Genomic DNA, 22861 nt, shown 5'->3' with positions numbered 1-22861 from the left:
ATATTGAACACATATGATAGTAGTGAGTCATCATCATACATTATATAAAAATCACTTCGTTTAACAACCCATTCCTGGAACAGCTGTAACTGACGCCAACGTCATGTCTAAACCCAAAGAAATACAGGAGGATAATTTATCACATTTCTTGCCGGATCGACGAGAACGTTTTGGGGATGAAGATTGTGAGCTGCCAATCGACCAAGGATGGGCTTGGGTTGTTCTCGCTGGTAGGTAAATGTACATTTATAGTTGATAGCATACATGTACATAAGCTTCATACGGACTTCATCAGCGTTTGTTCGTTACCTGCATTGTAGCTCAAGTCCATAGGATAAAACAATTCACGTTGATTTTTGGGGTACCTAAGTAATACATTGGATAACTACTCTGCTAAAAACAGATTCAAGTGATAAAGACTGAGCGCAATACCTTAATCCTTTTCTGGCAACGTGGTTGGTTAAAAAAAGCCATGACACTTCCTATCACGACTTATACATTGTGGTCTTGTTTAATTATAGTCGAAAGAAGTTATTCATGTTAGAAATCAAATACCATAACTCCTTAATTAGATCACCTGTTTTGGATGAATGACATTCCAAGCGACATCAGAGAAGAAATTTATATATCATATATATATATATGGACAAAGAAGTTGTACCGTTTTGCATTATCGCTTTAACTGTATTAGCTCTGCACGCACATAACTACAGCAACAATTGTGTGGTGTGGCATAACTTTTAATTTCGTCATGATAATATGGAACGTCTTTTGTCTTTATATATATATATATATATCATATTTAATTTCAATTTGTTATTAAAACTACTGACATTTCATTATTTTTTGTATTATTTAAGTTAATACTAAAAGGGCATAACCCAAAATAGATTAAACAAAAAGAAATAGCATTTAACATTACAATTGAAATATCTTTATACGACACAGATTTTAACAAACATGAATACTTACTGAGATAACATCATGCATCATCATTTATTATCTAAATAATACACTGTATTTGCGATCACTCAGCGCCTATGTTGAATATTGATCACAGGGCTACGTGACCGAAGGGTCTCTAGTTCGAGTCCCGGCATGGGCGCTATGTTATAGCCTTTAATACTGGGATAATAATGTGTGAACCGTTTTAAGACGGCTATATGTTGCTGTGATAAAATTATATGTAAATCTCAAAATATTATCTGATGTAGTTTGTTTCAGCAGCTGATACCACTTGATAATTATTCATTATCTTCATAAAAAGAATATATTTCTATCAGTCATAAATATTCAACTCCACAACATTTATAGATTATCGACTTTTAGTTGGAATTATGGTTTAGTTATTATGTTGGTATTTGCTATTGTTTTTCAGCAAGCACATTTATCAATACAATATATGCCGGAGTTTTGAAGAAATCCTTTGGGATATTTTTCGTCGAGATATTAGATGTTTATGGCGGGACTGTATCGACAACATCTCTTATTTTGGGGCTCCAGTTCACGGTATACTGTATAGCAAGTAAGTTACTGTACTTTCCGCTGGATTGTTCTATTATCCATGGCATTCCTCAGTTCCATATGTGACGTCCCATTTCCCGGACGTTTTGTCGATATACTTAAGTCAATTACTTATTTTATAACTCCGTTAAATATTGTCAACCAACTTGATTTGAAACACTCGAATTTAAGTGGAAAGCTAAATTTAAAAAAAAAAAAATAAGCAGATTGATTAATTAGCGCACCTGGAATGAATGCCATAGAAACCAATGTAGATAAACTACAATTATCATGATCATAACTTAACATGATGCTTCCAGTGCGAATGCCGCTTAAATAAATTACCTCTAAAATATGTACGTTGACAGTATGTATTTGTATCAGTTTCTTTACGCATTGTACATTAGTCACTATGGAACAACACCTGAATTTATATAAATTGAACAATAAAATGCAGTCCATTGACTAGAGAAAAGTCATCCTTGGATGAATCGTTAGTGATGCTAGCGACCAAGTAGTGTGGAAAATGGAAACATCAGTTAGAAATACACGCGCCTTTCACCGCGATGACCGGCGTTGGTCTATCCCGGGGTGACGTGGTATGTCCGAGTGCGTGGGGTTTTCCCTGGTAATTCGGTGTCCTCCTATGTTAAGATCCCTCCCGCGTTTCCATTCAGACCACAAGAGTGATTAATATATATTGATATAACTTTTTCACAATTGTTGCAAAATCAATTAACTTTGCATTTTACAGAAAAATTGGCTGCGAAAATAAAAGCCTCATCAAATGGTAATTTTTTAAGGTTACGTATTTTTCGATAGCAATGTATTTATTGATCAATGTCTCTGACTACACGTGATGATGTCTGTTTGTCAAGATGTCCCCGTACTGATGATCCTGTTACGGTACCAGAGCGTGCGGAGATGTCAGCTGGTTGGTATCATCCTTAGTGCATTGGGCTACGCCCTCAGCAGTTTGACTAACCGACTCGAGCTCCTTATCCTTTGCCAGAGTGTCCTTAATGGTGAGATATAAAAGCCTGTCACTTACCAGAACATCAAAGTAAAAGTATACCTTCAAGGGGCATTCCTTCGTTCGGACATCAAAACTATGCACAAATTCAATTGATGAAATGTATGTCCAAACGATGATAAAATGAGTGTTTGCACCAACATATAATGAAATGTCTTTGCGGTAATTAGTGATACTTCGGGTCGAATTAAGAATTTTCAGGACTTAATACTCGAAGAACTTTGGTTTATCATAAGTGTAAAACTTTGCAGACTTAAACTTTATTCAAACAAAGGAATGCCCCTTTAATGAATGAAATCAAAAACACTACACATTACGTATTTCAATAAATTTCTTATATAAGCTACAATGCCAACAAAGAATAACTATGATCTACCAATCATTGACTACCTATATTGCACATTTTGATGAAAGACCGAAAGCTACATACTTTTCACTTTAGCCAACCTCGCCTTTGTACTTTGTAAGTTTTGATCTTATCAGTATTTTTAGGATGCCGATATAGAATTGAGTTATTAGATGGTATTAGTAAGATATATCAGGGGTACCAAATATGCATTTTATGCGAGAATTAGCCTATACATTGTCGACGAGCATCTTTAATAAATCGTATGTACTTCATTTTAAGTCGATATATCCTAAACAAAACTATTTTCTGGATGGCATGAATACTTTTGGAGAAATTTTCATGACTTTTATATCGTTAAATGTTTTTGTTTAAGGACTGAGCTGTGCACTCATCGTTCCTACTAGTATAGTTCAGGTCAGTAAGTACTTCCGAAAACGTATTGGACTGGCCAATGGAATACTGATGGCTGGATTTTCCCTCGGTGGACTCGTTATGCCCCCAATGATCCAATTTATAGTTCGGGAATACACGCTGCATGGCGCTCTCCTACTTACATCCGGCATTATCTTCAACGCACTTCCGGCTGCAGTTCTTCAGCGTCCACCAGAATTCTATCGTCGAATATTAAAACGAAAAGATCATCTGGGTGGTTTACAACACATTATATCTTCCGATTCAAAAGACACAAACGATCATAACAAAATGGACCAACCGCTTATCAGTGAATCTGGTAACCAGCTGAAATCTAAAATGTCAATCTCTGAAGCTACTTTATCAACAATAGCACTTAACAATAAAATTATGAAGAGAGGAGAACTGGATTTGCAATTGGCTACGAATTCGCTGCCAAATTTACTTCATTCGGGATGTAAAAAAGATCACAACCAGGTCCGTCACCATAGAGTATCATCTGATGATAAAGACTTAAAGCATTTTCCATCTATGTCAGCTTTCGAATGTGCAGACGTTTCCAGCATATCTTTTTCACAACAAAACTTTTCAACTGAAGAAAAACTATCTGACATGGGATCACAAGCATCTGGGTCCCCCGGCCATTGGTTAAGTTTAATGCTTACACAATGCAAAAAGAGTGGAACCACACTTCTGAAAAACAGGTCGTTTTTAATCTTTGTTGGGTTTTATACTACAGGAACTATCAGTAACGAAACAATAACTACGTATCTACCACCATATGCGAAGGAAACTGGAATCGAACGTTCAAACATAGCAATGCTAATTTCAATACATTCAATATGTGATTTTCTCGGAAGACTTTTAAGTGGTTACCTTGCCGATACTCATTGGATAAAGAAACACCATCTAATTCTGGTTTCACAAGTCTTTACTGCGATACTACCACAGTTCAATTATTTTTACGACTCTTTCTTGATGCTTTCAATTTTTTCAGCGTTATTTGGATTGATGTCAGGTGTACTTTTTGCAATTAGCAATCCATTGCTAAAGGAAATAGTTGGTGATGAAGACTTCGCTGCTGCCATTGGTATTGCAATCTTTACAAAAAGTGTCGTCCTGTGTGTAATGGTACCACTACTAGGTAAGACGTCCATTATAACCTGTTTTACTTTTTTTTAATTCTTCTCTCTTTCAAACCATAGCAATTGCTAATATGTTCATTATCATGGAAACAACACGCTAAATTTAAAAAATAATACATCATATATCAAATTTTAAAGGTGTCATGTTCTTCTCGTCTTTTTGGAGAATTTGGTATGAATAAGATTTCAAACCATTTTGCTTCTCTTTGACTATTTAATGCAACTACTAGTGAACTGGTTGAGATCGTATTTATTTTTTCTTCTCTCTAAACAATTCTGGCCTTTGCGTTGAACGTTCTGTAAAAAGGTCTTCTGAAAAAAGGGTGGTCTCTTGTTGCCATCGGTTTGATAATATTGAGGTAGAGTGCTATGGGTGGTGGAGTGGCACAGTGATAACGCTCTCCTTTCGCTTTGGTGGGGGTTCGATTCTACGATCGGACGTGAAGGTATTAGGGTCACCAGAAAGAACACGTTGGTTTTCAAAGGGTGCCCTGTCTTCCTTCCACATTAAGACTACTTGCACATTTCCATCCAGGCCAATAAGCCTACTTAATATCAGTTTATATATATCATTTTGCAATGGTTTTCAAACGGTTTAAACAATAATACTGCAATTTACCTGACTGTACTGTTTGTATTAGCTGCATGATACTCCGATACTTAGTTATATACATAAGTGTGTTTCATTTCTACAAATCTTTTATCTTTCAGGTTACCTCCGTGATGCAACATGTACATATCATGTGACATTCCATTGTATGGGTGCAACATCGTGTGTAGCAGTGTGTATACTGATTTTGTTTGGAGTGGTCTTTCCGAAACATTCTTCTTAAAGAGATTCAATTGATGTTTGTTTTGCTTCGTGCATATACATACAACCACTACGAAACTGTAATTAAGTAGTAAATTGTGTGAACCATACAATCATAACATGTCAGTTCCCGATTTTTTATAGATTTTTTAGCCATTAAAGGAAAGCATTGTATATATATAGTGTAATAATGTAAGAAATTAGAATAAGCCATTTTAATAAAAAAAAAAATGTTTTACAATAAATATTGTTGTTATTTACTTTATTTATTAGACATAAAAAAAAATTCAGTTAAATGCCTGCCCTGTCGGTAAGATGAAAGTGAATCGTACCTGCTGTGTGCATGGCCTGATTCGTTAGTGGCGACTTAATAAGATATCTTATCTTTTCTCTTCTTTGCAAAAAACTCTCTCTTTTTTTCGTTATCCTTTATAAGCAATCGTTCCTGCTAGGTAGGATATATCGGTATTAATTACACTAGACACCAGCCCATAAAGTTTCTTTATAAAGAATCACTCGGCTGAATTATAAGATGATTGAGTTGACTAACGAATGGTAACTTCATGCCGTCAGTCAGAACGTTCAAAATTCAGCTGATGTGGATTTATATATTATGAGTTTACCTATTGGTCAAAGTTAGCAATGTTAAAACATTATATTTCAATAATAGTTACTAAACCACTTGATTATTGGCCCGTAATTGATCTCTTATTCTCGACATATTGAGGTTGCGAAAAAGGGAGCGAAACATATAATCAACTACTGACCCCGTGGTGCCACTAAAGAACAGATTTACTGTGTTTTTTAGTTGTCATATCATGCCAAAGGGACATTGACATTTCAACTTTCTTGAGTCGTAATTGTAAGATTTCCTTCGGCATCTATCCTTAGTTTCAAGCTGGATACAGGAAGTGTCATTTTAATGAAGATAGTAACCATGGTAACAAAGCAGCAACCGTAGAAGTCCGAACAGTGAACTCAGGTGGGGAAGGAAAACTTTGTTGGAATAAATAGAAAGCATAATCTATTGTTTTGGTCTTACGATTCGCGCCACGGGGACAGCATATACAGTCCTTATCTTACTGAGGTATTCCGCTATAGTGAAGCATCATTTCAAGACGCCTCCAAGCTGAAGTATCATAAATGGCGCCTGCAGACAATTATATTGGTTCTGAACATGTACGAATGAAACATTATATCTCCATCTAGTGCAGAATTGTTCGGGGAAAGAGGTAACTTGACCCATTTTTTACTAACTGATTAGGTGTCATTTAAAGGAAAAACTATCTATTTGAATATTCGAAATATGCCTAACACAAATAAGTGAAAAATAATATTCTTATCTGGTGCAGGATAGTCCAAAAAAAAGCAATATTTTTATCTGAATAAAAAGGGGAAAACTAGAGATTTTCTCACCATAGTCTGTATCATTGATACATTTTACTCTCTGCTTAACGTCAAGCTATTGAAATTGCTTGTAAAGACTTGTTGGCCCGTGGTCAGTGTAATGTGATCAGTTTAAGTCACCTAATAGTGTCCGAATTGACTTGAAAAAAAGCTAACCTAACCTAGAAAGCGGTCTTTATTGCCAAACAATGTGTCGCCGTATAGCGCATGAACTGCTCTATAAGACATCATTGTGTGTTTACCTTAGCCATTGGACTGCTGTTATCTCACCTGTTGTTCAGACTACTAATTAGCCATGGCGCTTCAAAGGCATGGAATATGATACAGGTAGCATAACTCACTTTATCTGTTACAACGAATGTGTCTGCGAAAACGGAGCGGCATGTTCTTCGAAATACAACAGGGACGGGATGCAAATTTCGATTGTTGATGGTACCAGTTTAAATATATGTATGTGACTTCTATTGAACACGTGTGGCAGACGTGAGTCATCACTATATATTAAATAAAATTTCCTACGTTCAGTCCTGGGACAGCTGAACCTGACCACAACGTCATGTCCGAAACTGAAGAAACAGAGGAGGATCATTCATCACATTTCTTGCCGGACCAACGAGAACGTTTTGGGGATGAACATTGTGAGCTGCCAATCGACCAAGGATGGGCTTGGGTTGTTCTCGCTGGTAGGTAAATGTACATTTATATATGATAGTAAACGTTAGCTTCAGACGGACTTCATCACCTTTTATTCATTATCTTCACTATGTTTTAAGCTCATAGTGAAATAATATATTTTGAATTGATTGGTAAATAAGTTATACAATTGTCATGTACTCTGCTTAAATAAATAAGTAATATCCTATCCTATTCTGGCAACTGTAGTTCGTAAAAAGCACCATGATACTTCCTATTACGAGAAATACATAATTGTCTTCATTAAACGTAGTCAGAAGAAGTTATTCATGTAAGAAACTGAATGAGAGGAGGCTGTACTTTTTATTCCATACGCCAATTTTGTAATTGATTTTGAAGCCATACTAAAATTTGTTTCAATGACATCATACTTGATCTGTGAGATCTGACAAGTACATGTGCCCTGCCAATACCCTGCACATCGATCCTTGTACAACAGTTATATTCAAGTTACTATCGAGGAAGACAGCGAATTCATCCTATATTAAACCGGTATTATTAGGATAATTTGATCATTTGATATTGTAGAAAGTAACTGATGCTATGACACGATCGACATGTTCATGTATGCTTTGTCAGGCTCAATAATGAGTAGGAATGCATTGTGATAAGTAAAGCATTGTGCAGGCGCTCTTACAGCTAACTGTGACTATCGGCTCGCTTTCCGTGCCGCGATATTAAAATGACATTTAAACTAGAGCATGAGTTATCGCAAATTCTATCGAACCCTTCATTAGTATGATTTAACAAATGTAGAGTGATAGGGCTGTATGAAGTAAGCTCAACATACGACATTCAACATTTAAAAAAAATCATCTTTTGTGTTGCCATTGGCCAACGAGGGACTTTTGAATGTTCAGCGGCTCGACATACGTCATTCTACATTCAGATTTTGAATGTTGTGCAGTGCAAAAAATCTGAATGCCGTATGTCGCGCTACACGCCATTCAAAATCTGAATATTTAATGTTAAATGTCATGCTGCACAACATTCAAAAATTCTCTCGTTGGCCAATGAAAACACACGATACGAAAGTTTTGAATGCCCAATGTCATATACTGAGCGAATTTTACTCAGCTGAGTGATAGCGTAAACGGAAGGAAAAAAGACTCGTAGAAACTGATAAACAAAACAGTACGTATGTATTTCATTTATATTAAATAGAAAATATTATTTCTATACTTTGAAGAAAAATAGTAAACTGATTATTTCTCAAATACAAACAGGATTATCTAGTGAGATCTACTGATATTTCCTCATCATATCGTATCAATATTGGTAATCTAACATGTTAATTCACTTTCTTTGAGCCATTAGTGTCTGTGTTGAATATCAATAAGCCACTTTAATTAAAGCCTGTATTTTAAAATCTCTAACGGTCCATTAAATTGCCTTGACTTTATAAAAAAAACAATTGTCTGCAACATATGGTGTAGGAAATAATTGTCTTTTGCTTTTGGGGTGCTTTGTGTTGCACTACGTACCATTTTGTTTGTATTCATCATGTGTAATGCTGGATAATGTAGAATGTATTTTATTTTCTCTCATCCCTACCGGTATCATACTGGTCTGTCCAGGTAAATACACCCATGCTTGCTGTGTGTGTATTACCTCGCTTCCGGTGTAGGATAGCCACGCGCGCGCAATGATACAAAAGTAGGTCGCCGAACCGAAAGTAGATCTATCTATAGATTTGTAAACACATCGTCTGCTCCATGTGCTAGGCCAGATCTAATAATTTTTTTTATTTATGATATAAATTATGTAAAAAAAAAACACGTTCTTTTATTGTTTTTTATTAATAAAACATGGAACTATATTTTCACGCGAAAGGACACACTAGCTTGGCCGACATCAAGTGATTTGGCTTCGCTTGCAATGACAGGGCTGCTGAAACAACGTTAGACTGTGGAAATGAATGGTTTCCTTCGTTTTTAGAACAGCAAACGTCGTTTGCATATATGGAGTATGGTAAATCGGTAGGCGCTGTTCTTTTTTTATTATATGCAGTAGAAAAAAAGTTTGGATTGAGAAAAAATGGCGTCTATCTGAGAAAGCTATCGACAGATAGTGCCTATTTTTGCATATTTTAGGTTGGGGAATGAGAGAAAAATACTCAATCATATGTGGTTCATGTAGGATAGGGATATTTCACCCTCTGGGTCACAAAATGTGGTAAAACCCTCGGCGGAGCCTCGGGTTTTACCACATTTTGTGACCCCTCGGGTGGAATATCCCTATCCTACATGACCACATATGATAGAGTCTTATAGTCATATTTCTAGTTGCCATGAGTATTTAACACGTTATTCACATACATCTCAAGGCACGGTGGTCTAGTGGTAGGGCCCAGGGTTACGTGACCGAATGGTCTATAGCTTCCTGGCGCGGGCTCTGTTGTGTCCTTGAACAAGATTCTTTACTCCGTTGTGTTCTATTCGACTCAACTGTAAATGGGTACGTGGTAGGGCAGTGCAAGAAATGCCGTGTGTGATCTGTTAACACCAAAGTGCTGTCCCGGCTGTATACTCCCCAGGGAGTTGAGAGATATTGGCTGGTTGCTACTGTATTATCATAAATAACCTGGTGTATTTTTCCTCAGCAGCTGGTGCCACTTGATAGTTATTCATTATCTTCATAAAAAAATTACGTTTCTATCCGTCATAAATATTCAATGCTACAACATTTTTATTTCCATCGATTTTCAGTCGGAATTATGGTTTTGTTACTATGATGGTATTCTTTTTTGTTTTTCAGCCAGCACAGTTATCAATATACTATACGCGGGAGTATTGAAGTCGTTTGGAATTTTCTTCGTGGAGATACTAGATGTTTATGGCGGGACTGTATCAACAACATCTCTTATTTTGGGGCTCCAGTTCACGGTATACTGTACGGCAAGTAAGTTGCAGTATTTTTCTCTGGATAGTACTATTATCCGTGACGATCGTCATATGACATGTTCCAGTTCCCGGATGTTTTGGCGATATACTGAAGTCAATTGCAAACGAATTTAATTTGGCGCAAAACTAGTTTAAACGGATAGCGGGATTAATAGACACATCAAGAAAGATTGCCATATAAACCAATGTAGATTAACGACAATTAGCGTAATTATGATTAAGCTGAATTCTTCGAAAAATGATCAAAATAGATCATAGTCGACCAGATAGCTTAATTGGTAGAGCATCCGGCTAGTGTTCGGAGGTCCCGGTTTCTAACCCCGGCCTGGCCGTGTATTTTACGACTTCTCTTACATTTGTTGCCTGTGACCAAACCTTGTTTCAAGTAAGGTTGCATCGCTAAATAGGGGGCGAGCACTTACCAACCGGGCCCAACACGCGCCCTGTTACAAGGTGACCGCTTAAATATGCAGCTTAAAGAATGTAATTGTATCAGTTCAATTAAGGAATGTACAAGTGTCACACTGGAAAAGCAAATGTTATATTGATTTAGCAATAAATACAGTACATTGAATAATGAATAATAATTACAATACAGCTGTTTCATCCTTTGATGACTTGCTAGTCATTCTATTGAGCAAACAGCGCGGAAATTCATAGCGTAGAATTAGTCGAGTGGCACAGTGAAATCACGTTTCACCTAAGCGACCGGAGTTCGATTCCGCGATCGGACCTGAAACTGTATAGGGTCACCTGCCCGACCACGCAAGTCTCTCGAGGTACATCGGTTTCCTCCTACAGTAAGACCCCTCCCGCACTTCCATCTGAACCTCAAGAGTGGTTTATATCAATTGACAAGAATTCTTTTCACAATTCTTGTAAAATCAATAAACTTTCAATTTTACAGGAAGATTGTACACAAAAACAGGACTCAACAAATAGTTTTTTTTTTAGGTTAGTGTATTTTTCAGTAGCAATGTCTTCATTGATACATGTAAATGTCTCTGACTATACGTGATGCTGTCTGTTTGTCAAGATGTCCCCGTACTGATGATCCTGTTACGGTACCAGAGCGTGCGGAGATGTCAGCTGGTTGGTATCATCCTTAGTGCATTGGCCTACGCCCTCAGCAGTTTGACTAACCGACTCGAGCTCCTTATCCTGTGCCAGAGTCTTCTTAATGGTGAGATCCAAAATCCTATCAACTTCCACAAAATTCTTACTTAAATAAACAAATGGCCATTTAACGTTAACATTATTTTTTATTGAATGAAGACAAACATATACAAAGATACCGAAATCTTAAGATTATGAAAGTTTCTTAAAGAAGCTTCATCGCGAACAAGGAGTAATTATGATCAATAGAAAACTAGAATTGTCTACACGACATTGTATATTTTGATACAATAATAACCGTTTCATACTGGTCACTATCAATGCCCTCTAAAACGTTGAATTTCATCCTTTTTAAAAGGACCTCTTTCAGGAACAATTGAATTTAGCCAACGAACAAATTTGACCGAAACCAGGTGATATTAGAAGCACCCTTAGAGTGAACACTTGAAATATGTTTGAAAAATTCAAAAGGTCCGAGGGGCCTGTGTTATAGCCAAAATAAATTTGTCATTTAAAGGTCAAATTGACAGATGGCAAGAAGTCGTTTTATAAAATAAAATTGTAAACCGGATGCACAAAACCACTGTAACGTCATAATGATATGGACACCCGTTCCTTTGTCAAATTCTTCATACTTTTGGAGAAATTCTCATGAATAATCCATATTATTCCATTTTTGTGTTTAAGGACTGAGTATTGCACTCATCGTTCCTACTGGTATAGTTCAGGTCAGTAAGTACTTCCGAAAACGTATTGGACTGGCCAATGGAATACTGATGGCTGGATTGTCCCTCGGCGGACTCGTCATGCCCCCAATGATCCAACTTATAGTTCTGGAATACACGCTTCATGGCGCTCTCCTACTCACATCCGGCATCATCTTCAACGCACTTCCGGCTGCAGTTCTTCAGCGTCCACCAGAATTCTATCGTCGAATTTTCACATTAAAACGCAAAAATTATCTGGGTGTTTTACAACACATTATATCTTCCGATTCAAAAGACACAAAAATTTATAACAAAAAGAATCACCCTCTTGTCACAGAACATGACAACCAGATGAAATATAAAATGTCAACCTCTGAGGGTACATTACCAATAGCGCTAGGCAACAAAATGATGAAGAAAGGAGAACCAGATTTGCAATTGACTACGAATTCGTTGCCAAATTTGCTACATTCGGGATGTGAAAAATATCACAACCAGGTCCGTCACCATAGAGTATCAATTGATGCTAAAGACTTAAGGCATTTTTCATCTATGTCAGCCTTTGAATGTGCAGACGTTTCCAGCATATCTTTTTCACAACAAAACGTTTCAACTGAAGAAAATATATCTGACATGGGATCACAAGCGTCTAGATCCTCCCGTCATTGGTTACGTATAATGCTTACACAATGCAAAGAGAGTGGAGTCACACTTCTGAAAAACAGGTCGTTTTTAATCTTTGTTGGGTTTTATACAACAGGAACTATCAGTAACGAAACAATAACTACGTATCTACCACCATATGCGAAGGAAACTGGAATCGAAAGCACAAATGTAGCAATGTTAATTTCAATACATTCAGTATGTGATTTTGTCGGAAGACTTTTAAGTGGATACCTAGCCGATACCCATTGGATAAAGAAACACCATTTAATTCTGGTTTCACAAGTCTTTACTGCGATACTACCACAGCTCAATTATTTTTACGACTCTTTCTTGATGTTTTCAATTTTTGCAGCATTATTTGGATTGATGTCAGGTATAATTTTTGCAATTAGCAATCCATTGCTGAAAGAAATAGTTGGTGATGAAAACTTCGCTGCTGCCATTGGTATTGCAATCTTTGTTAAAGGTGTCGTCCTGGGTGGAATGGTACCACTACTAGGTAAGTCGTCCATTATAACATGTTTTACAAATATTTTTACCTCTTCTCGACAATCTTTGATACAAATGTAAGACAAAGAATTGTCATTCTCTTTGATAATGTAACATCTCGTGAAATGATATAACATAGAATTCATATCAAATTGACATGTGTGAGGTCCTCCTCACATATTTAAAGAGTTTGAGCCGTTTTGTTTATATTTTACGATTTTATTGCAACCACTTAATATCTCGTCCCTTCAGTGACTACTGCCCTCTTTACATGATTCGTAAAAGACGACTTGATTTGAGATCGCATTTCTGCTTCATTTTAAACATATTTGACCTTTGGGTTGACCGTTCGTCCCTGTCAGGAAGGTATGGGGTCTGTAACTCGGCAGAGGCAAACAAAAGTATCAGTGAGTTCTTTGGTAGGATGTGTGGCAGAGGGGTTCTGTTTACCACTTTGGCTAAATGAACCGTTTCCTTGTTTCCTCTGTTACCGGATTTTCTTACACTCCATCCAAACCTGCTCAAGATATATTTTAATCATTTTATTTGAAGGTATGAATTAATATATTAAGGTAAACCACTACTTGAAGTATTATCTTTTTACTTTTTTATGTTTATACGAATAAATTAAGCTTAGCTAAAAAAATACTTGGTTAAACAAAAAAAAAATGCTTCCTTTCACCAGTGCCCTATCTAAACCATCTATACTCAGTCATAATGCTTTGTTGATTTGGTTTAGATTAACTAGTAAACAAACTGAGGTAATCGGGAAAGGATTTGCTTAGAAAACGGGTTCCTTCTATAATCATTTGCTTATTAATATTGAGGGGCACCGTGCTATTGGTGGTCGTGTCGGGTGGCACAGCGTTAACACTTTCGCCTTCACATAGGTTAGGAAGTAATACTCCGGCTACCTTCCACAGTAAGACAATGCGCCCGCGCTTCCACCGAGACCAACAAGTCTGATTAAATCTGTTAATACAAAATATTTCACAATAATTGTAAAACATTTTTTTAGACCATCACTGCAATTCACCTGTCTGCAATGATTTCACTAGCAATCATGATACTCTGACTCTTAATCAAATATAAGTGTGTTTCATTCCTACAAATTGTTTATCTTGCAGGTTTCCTCCGTGATGCAACATGTACATATCATGTGACATTCCATTGTATGGGTGCAACATCGTGTGTAGCAGTGTGTATACTGATTCTGTTCGGAGTTGTCTTTCCGAAACATTCTTCTTAAAGATATTCAATGTGTGAGATCTTTCGTTTTTGTTGAGTTTTGTGCATTTACGAATAACAAAATGGAAAATTGTGTTTAAGTAATAAATTGTGTGAAAACAAACAATCATCAGTTTAGCTATTTGTATGTATATACATTGAATATAAATTCTTATTTTGAGTAATTGGGAGAAAAGTATTGCATAAATAGTTTAATATTCTTTGAAAGAAAAAGCATTAACCACGTTATTAAATGAGTATTGAAGATCGATATTTGTTTATAATAAACAAACTTCATATAACTAATTAAAGATTACCCGTCTGCCCTGTCGATAAGATGAAAGTGAATTATACCTACTGGCTTGATTCGTTAATGGCGACTTAATAAGGGATCTTATCTCTTGGTTGTAAACAGCTTTTTCTTCATATGTCGTCCTAGATAAGTGTTCGTTGCTGTCACGAAGGATATATCAGCCCATAAAGTTTTGTAAAGAATTGCTCGGCTAAATTATAAAATTCTAAAGCTCAATTGTATTTATAATATTGATATTATAGAGACGATGAGGGCTGTCTGCAGTGTAATGTAAACAACATTCCCTGCTTTACGCTTAGGCTTAAATGGAAAGAATAACTGTCCCTTTCCTGTGCAAATATATTGCCTAGTGAGATATACTGAAAAAGGCACTGCAAAATTGTCTTGAAGTCGGCTGCGTTTCAATAAGCATGGACTAATACATTACTGTTTCGTTTGGATATACAGCAATAACAAACGAAAATACAAAAACCCGTCAGTATCGGGGATTTTCCTCCACATGATCTGCTAAGTGGACATTAAAGCGAATATAATTCATTTAATTTACCTTTTTCTCTCCCGTCTTCCCTTCTCATTCATTTCTGCTCTTGCTTTCCGATTTATGTTTTTATTAATTTCTATCTATTCTTAGGTCTCGTTCACATACCCTTCCTGGCACTCTCTGTTGTTAAATCTAAATTGATATTTCCAATTGCACCTGAGGGGCCTAATCTTCCGTGGGCACCGACCAGCCGTCATCTAGTAGTCGTTCAAATGCAACAAAAAACACTTTCGCATAGCCGTATAATATGATTTTGGCCCCGGATATGACGCGATAGGTGGCGTTACTGGTCAAGATCAATTATGTGATTGGTCAATGTAGCGGTAAATGCAAGATGCAGTTATGCAGTTAAAAACGAAACAAAGTTAAAATTGAATGCAAGCAGAATGAGTGGATGTATCTATTCAAATGACACATTAATTAAATTAGATTCCTGATTCAAATGCAGTCTTATTATCCCCAAAAATGATTCAAACTGATATAATTTTGTTCATTACTTTATTTCACCATGGAGCCGTTTTATATTATAACCACTAACATTAAAACTATGCCGTTTATCTTTTTTAAAGATATTTCTTGTTTATTATTATTAATTATTTTTCTTTTACTTTTGTTGTTAATAAACTGCAAAATTATCAAGTAGAAGAAAAAAAGAAAGAAAAAAAAGCATCCTCCCCGGCGGGGAATTGAACCCCGGTCTCCCGCGTGACAGGCGGGGATACTTACCACTATACTACCGAGGAATGCATATTTGCCTGACAATAATAGCTCACTACAAACCTACACATTGTGTATTCACTAGGCTTCCGGCGCGGAGCTTATGTTTATGCATAAGCTTAATGTCAATAGGGATCGTGTGTATACATAATGTGTATGTCTTATGTGTATACACGTCTACAGTCAATGTAAAACCGTGCGTGTAAACCTACTACCTGTCGCTTGCTTATCATACCATATTTTACCTGCCTTTACGGCTATAGATTGTATATTTGAATTTATAATTTACAAATAATAAAATAGTAATCGAATGTCTCTACACAAATGTATATCGAATAAAGAATTAAATATATAAAGACATCAGATATTTTACCAACTGATATTGGACTGGTATATTATTGATGTTTATTTATTTCTACATAAAAACAAATTATTACAAGGGTAATAATCGCCATATGATGTTAGATGGCTCATCTACATGTCTCTGACTTCATTATCGAAATAACCACAGGCAATTAACACCGTTTCCCTCAAATAGACATAATTGATATATACAAATATTATAACCGAGGAGATCAACATCAACACCGGGATATTTTAGCTACACACCTGTTTTCTAAAATTGATTTGAAAAACAGTAAAACTTCCTCCAAATGCAACTTCGTGTCGCAACTATATGCCGCTCTTTCCGAACGTTTTTGCAATATTTTGATTCTATATGAAGCCACGGGTCCTGCTTATATATATCAAAAATATGGCGATATCAACATTGGAATTAATAGAATGTATCAGTATTTAAATTGGTCAATAAATATTATCAATACATTTAGTGATTTAATTCATTCTAAAGAATTTGATATATTATATCACTAATACGTGATATTAAAAAAATATCAGTAAATGGTTTAGTGATATCATTAATTCGGGTAAGTGATATCAGTACAACTGCACGAATAAGAAATGTCACTCATTTATTTAATTATTGGTAGTAATGGTAGTATCAGTAAAGGATATAAAAAAGGATAAGAAATAAACTTAAAAATGTCTTTATATATATATAACAGATAAAACTTCTGACAGCAAATGCATATTTGATAAATGATATCACTAATACGTCTTTATATATATATATAGATATTATAGACGAAAAAATACTGATTACAAATGCATTATTGTAGGAGGCGATGCGAAACCTAGGCAGACGCTTGAACTCAGAATATTATGGTTTAACTATGAACTTACTTATTCTGAAATAGATGTTCTCTGGTGCATAATAACATACTAGAAAATTCGTTTGAAATGTTTTATCGTTGCGCGTATAATCCTGTGTGTAAATATTCATAATAATATAGAATTATACATTAACCATTATATTGCATTATGATATATACTGGCTGCCAAAATCGTTTAACATTAGAAATTCAATGGAAGAGAGTGAATGGTATATAAGATATTTAACACCGCTTAACCCCTCTGATACGTGTCAGACAATGCGTTAGTATAGACATGATATGTACAATTATTTAGACAGTCATATTCTGAGTCGGCTCTTTATCTAAATATGTAAAGATGTCTGATCGCCTTTGTGCAGCTGAAATAGGACAAGTGAACATTTGAATATTGGAACATACCAATATGAATGGCCTTTCTGAAAGGCTATCATTGCCTTTCAACAAGGATAAACGTCTTGGTATGACACCAGTGTTCGAGTTTTTATTTGCACAATGTGTGGTGTGAGAAGAAGTACGACGGTTGTAAGTTTTTGCCTTCCATGTTGAATGTTATTAACTCTAAGGATATGTGACTGCCAAACCAAGCTACGTCAGTACTAGTATTATCGGTAAGTTGCAATGTCATAGTTTATCTAATTGAATTATTAGTTCTACAAGCTAGTCAAGGATAAATATAATTTTAATCAATTGGGAATCTTAATCCTAGAAAGAAAATTGTTGTCACACGTGAGCATAACGATGGTTTAGCAGATAAAGAAACATTCCTTCGATGACTCTCATCTGATCATGACAAAGAATTGAAGTATGCTATATTATATATATATATTTCAATAGATTTTTACTAGTGAAATATCGAACATTATCCATTCTAGTTAGAATACATAACGTCACGATTTGGTGTACATTTGTGAGCCGTTGAAAGGGGACCGCAATGAATTCTAGGAGAGATTGAGCTGCCTCGGTACAAAATGCAATTAACAGAATATCTTGTCTACTAAATAGACGATATCTTACAGTATATTCAGTAATACCAATATATTTCACTATTGGGCTAATATTAGCCACGTGAAATCGAACAACTATACAGTATGTATATAGAATGTTGAAATTTTTTTTTTATTTTCTTTAACATACATGTTGTTTTGACATTATTATTTCAGAGAACCATTAGACCATATTTCACGATGATCAGAGCAATGGATGTTCAACAGGAATTCCTCTCGTGCAGTATTTGCAGCGAAAACTATGACGATGAATTCCATATACCACGTGTGCTTCCATGTCTACATACATACTGCCAGGTTTGCCTTCCTAAACTTTCAACCAACAGCGTCATAATTTGTCCAGTCTGTAATGCAAAGAGTAGACTACCCACATCAGGCGTACGTGGTTTCCCAATAGATACAACAAGAAGAAACTTTCGAGAATTTGTCAAGTTAAAGAACGACAACTCGTGTATTGCATGCAATGACTGTCCTGACGACAATACAGCATCAGATTTCTGCAAGAATTGTAATATATACCTATGTTTGGAATGCAAACATATTCATAGGAGAAGCATTGCGTCTGCATCCCATGTAATTTTATCTATCGAAGTTCTTAAAGTTTCGGGTCCAGAGGTTTTTCAACGATGCCTGAAATGCACAAAAGTGGGTCATGAGGGACAGCCTCTTGCCTTCTTTTGTTCGAATATGGAGTGTAGGACGTTATTGTGTAGCACGTGCCTGGGGCAAGATCACAATTCACTTAATGGTCACATAGTACAAAATACTGAGGATGCGCGGCAATTGAAACTGACTGAAGTAAAAAGATTATTCGGCCATCTTGAAGATGCCGTGACTCTTACAAGGAAATTGACTGAACAACTAAAGCAGGAAATTCTCAATATTGACATTCGGGAATTCGAAATGGAAAAAGAAGTAGACGCCACTTTTGCTCAAATTCAAGCTATGCTTGACGAACGGAAAGCCGATTTGAAAACAGACATTTCAAAAACTTTTGAAAAACAAAGGACCGCTTTAGTAAGCAAATCAGAAAAGATCGGGAGCTTCAGTGATAGAGTTGAAAATGCCAAAACATTTTCTGTGAACATTTCAAGAAATTGTGATCCGTCCGAATTTCTGCTTCTTTACAATATTTTGCAACGACGTTTAAAATTTCTGACTCGTCATGAAGTTAACAAGTCAGTTCAGATATCAACTCCGGCCTTCGACACGCAAAATGTCCTTACTCAATTTAAGGCATTTGTGTCCACACTAGGAAACATATCTACGGAGACACGTACAAGGAATTTGACCTTCTTCCGCAATCAAACTGATCTAACCTCGACGTCGAGACCATCTTCAATCAGTAAGTAGCGCAGTTATGAGTGAGATTTTTTATGAAGGATGGAAGTTTTTCAACTTGCGGTTTCCAATTATAAAGTGTCCGAAAGAATAGGAATCGAGTTAAGACGGACATTTTCGAAAGCGCGACCATTAAATACCGGGGTCGCTCGTTTGGTAATTCTAACTGTGCGAATTCATAGAACATGCAAACGAGTGTTCCGGAATTAGATTCCGGCACCGTTCTACGGTTCCAAGTTTAGAGGTGGTGTGAGAAGAATCAAGATGGCGGCACTGTTATTCTCTCGCATGGTTTCACGTGAAAAGTTTAAAAGTCTCCAAAAACAGTATGTTTTAGCTGTTTGTGTATCGATGAAAGCAACATTTGACGAAGAAAAACGATATGTAACAACTTTTCTTAAGCGCGGGAAAAGTTTCAGCTTCTGCTTTAGATTTTTTATGGTTATCTAATGATTATGAAAATTTAAAAAAACCCATAGAAATTTCAATACATACAAGGCCGCACAAATACCCGACAGAATAACTGCTGCAAATTCAGCATCTTCGTCTTGTGGCAATTCATCTGAATAGATTAATTCATCCAGTATCATGGAGGCTGCCATCTTGAATTTACTGTTTCCGGTATGTTCCGGTTTCGTTCGATTGGTAGAATATTTGGAACCGGTTCGCCTGTTCCAGATTTATTCGACTGGTGGAATTTTTCGGAATTGTTGGAACTGAATTACAGCTTTCCAAACGAGCACACCCACCATCTATTTTGAGATACTTTCTGATAAAATATCATAATATCATAAATAATCATAACGTACAGTTCATTTTAAAATCGTTTATACTGTATTTTTACAACAAACGCCCTTGTCCTCTTTAGTGGCTAACGTATTTGGTTGTTGAACTATAACTACATTGCTATGTCTATTATTAGTTACATCAGTGCTATGGTCTTCTCGTATTTATTGGCCGAATCAGCATCAACATAAAGAGGATACTTAGCATTCTGGTTAATAGCATGAGGTCAGAAATCGCCTGATACAGACATTACACTAGCATGAAATATATTTCACCGTATGATTATTTAAAACATAACAAAAACGTGGCATTCTGGTTAAATGCATGATATCAGAATTCGCTTGATACAGAAATTACACTAGCATGAAACATATTTCACCGTATGATTATTTAAAACATAACAAAAATGTGGCATTCTGGTTAAATGCATGGTATCAGAATTAGCTTGATACAGAAATTACACTAGCATGAAATATATTTCACCGTATGATTATTTAAAACATAACAAAAATGTGGCATTCTGGTTAAATGCATGGTATCAGATATCCGCTTTATACAGAAATTAAGTTTATAATCATAATTATTTTAATAACTGATGTTTTTATTGAACAGAGATGGTGGTGGACCAACACACGGATGTTCAATGTAAGTTGGTCAAAACATCTTTGACATATTCAGAAAACGAATAACCTTTCTTTTTCATTATTACAAATCATGTTGGCTGTCACCAAACCTAATGTAAAAGAATGACATTATGTGAATTTGTCAATTTCATAATATAAAACAGGCAGAATGGAACACTAGAAGCACTTGTATATATGTCAAGCGAGTTATACAGATGAAAAGATACTCATATTTGTTTTCTTCTTTTCACGATATTTTTTCGACATTGTAGTTACAAGACATGTACAATATCATTTCAATTGCTCACCATCTAATCATCCATACATCTTTTCTTAAACTGATGCACCAATATCTGTACTCTCGATCATATTATTTGTATATCATTATCCTCGTCGACGGCTTATCCTTGTGTCCTTTTTTATGTTGTTTTAACTTTGTAAAACTTATAAACGAGCAAAGGTCAAACATTTCATAATTGCATATATAATATAAGTAAATAGCAATATGGTATACATTATATATCGATGAAAAGTAAAACTGGTTTGGCTACGTTGAAATATACAGTTATCTCACAATGTCATCTGTAGTAAGAAATATCAAGACGGACAACATTATTCTGTTTATATTGGCAGATCCTGAGATTGTACTGGACAAAGATACAGTCCACAGATACCGTGTTGTCAGTGTTTGTGGTCGGAAACTTCACAGCAAGTCCTCGTCTAAGAAGAAACCTGGACATTCTTTGTACTCAAGGAAGCAGTTGCATACCTACAGAGGTGGTGTAGGACACCGGTCATTTCAACGACCAGGAAGGTTCTACTTCGAGGTCGATATCAACATCAATATCCTAAAGGACTTGGATAACTCCAATCTGGTGTTTGAGGTAGGTCTTTGTAGCTTGGAGGAGGTTGATCGGGGTTATTATCTCTATGAGCAGGAACATGCCTGGTCACTTTGTGGTCAGCACTGTGAACGCCACAACATGGTATGTCGATATCTTCGTCACAAGGGGCGCAATTTGCATCATACAGAGCTCATGTCCAGTACAGTAGGTACTAAAGTATGTGCACGGTATGGATTTCTTATGGACACGGATATGGACAAACTAGCAGTATATGACTGCCAAACACACAACAGAATCTTCACATTCGACGACGTCGGGCCTGGACTAGAACTCTGGCCCGTGCTCGGTTGTCACTGGCCGAGTAAGGTCAAGGTCACCATGACATTACGGAGTGGACGCGACATTGCTCTACCGGATGTTCCTGTCACACGATCATTCTCAATGGTAATTTAAGGCAATTACTGCTCACGCAATTGTCTGACCTTGCGGGTCAAAAGACATCATGAAAGAGTTCGTCTGTTTTATCTATCGTGTAAAACCTCATTATATCCAGTAAATATTTGAGCATTTGCGATATCGATTCCGTTGTTTGCAAATAAAGCAGAAACGTAGGTACATTTTGTATATAGTGATTTGAAAATTCCCCCGCCAGTCTCTGATGGCGCTAAAGCAAATGAAATTATCCATTAGTCAAGGGGTATATCATTTTGAATCAATTTGCGTACGCAATTGGCAGTCGGTGTATGTTTCAATAGCAAGCACTCCCTCAGGGAGTTATGGGCAGTAATCTGCCTTACTTACGATAAATATCAATTGGTGGTCCCTTTAGAGTCTTCTTTGATAAATTCTGCTCGATAAACATGCATTCTCCATTGCAGCAAGTTGGCACCTTTTCCACACCATTATGCTTTCTCCTATCACATCAGCTTTTCCCCGAGACGGAAACGGAGGTAACGAAATACACAAATGTCAGCGGATGAGTATCTATTAGCTACCATA

At 36.2% G+C, this 22861-nt stretch overlaps 3 protein-coding genes across 3 annotated transcripts; all 3 read left to right on the top strand.

The window, feature by feature from the left end:
• The first annotated feature begins 103 nt into the window (after window positions 1-103).
• On the top strand, window positions 104-5274 carry LOC117341820 (monocarboxylate transporter 12-like). Its single transcript, XM_033903682.1, has 6 exons — window positions 104-230; window positions 1379-1525; window positions 2382-2528; window positions 3259-3753; window positions 4294-4440; window positions 5153-5274. Exons 1-6 carry the CDS (start codon window positions 104-106, stop codon window positions 5272-5274), a joined length of 1185 nt encoding a protein of 394 aa, XP_033759573.1.
• A 1769-nt stretch (window positions 5275-7043) lies between these two features.
• Window positions 7044-14519, top strand: LOC117341618 (monocarboxylate transporter 13-like). Its single transcript, XM_033903465.1, has 5 exons — window positions 7044-7342; window positions 10110-10253; window positions 11292-11438; window positions 12059-13243; window positions 14361-14519. Exons 1-5 carry the CDS (start codon window positions 7216-7218, stop codon window positions 14480-14482), a joined length of 1725 nt encoding a protein of 574 aa, XP_033759356.1. The 5' UTR covers window positions 7044-7215; the 3' UTR covers window positions 14483-14519.
• Window positions 14520-18441: 3922 nt separating this feature from the next.
• Window positions 18442-22628, top strand: LOC117341616 (transcription intermediary factor 1-alpha-like). Its single transcript, XM_033903463.1, has 3 exons — window positions 18442-19612; window positions 21007-21039; window positions 21651-22628. The coding sequence occupies exons 1-3, from the start codon at window positions 18448-18450 to the stop codon at window positions 22313-22315; spliced, it is 1863 nt and encodes a 620-aa protein (XP_033759354.1). The 5' UTR covers window positions 18442-18447; the 3' UTR covers window positions 22316-22628.
• Window positions 22629-22861: the final 233 nt, after the last annotated feature.

The sequence above is a fragment of the Pecten maximus genome, chromosome 14 (genome assembly GCF_902652985.1).
Source record: "Pecten maximus chromosome 14, xPecMax1.1, whole genome shotgun sequence".
NCBI classification, from domain to species: Eukaryota; Metazoa; Mollusca; class Bivalvia; order Pectinida; family Pectinidae; genus Pecten; species Pecten maximus.
This window is presented reverse-complemented; position numbering and strand designations above follow the sequence as displayed.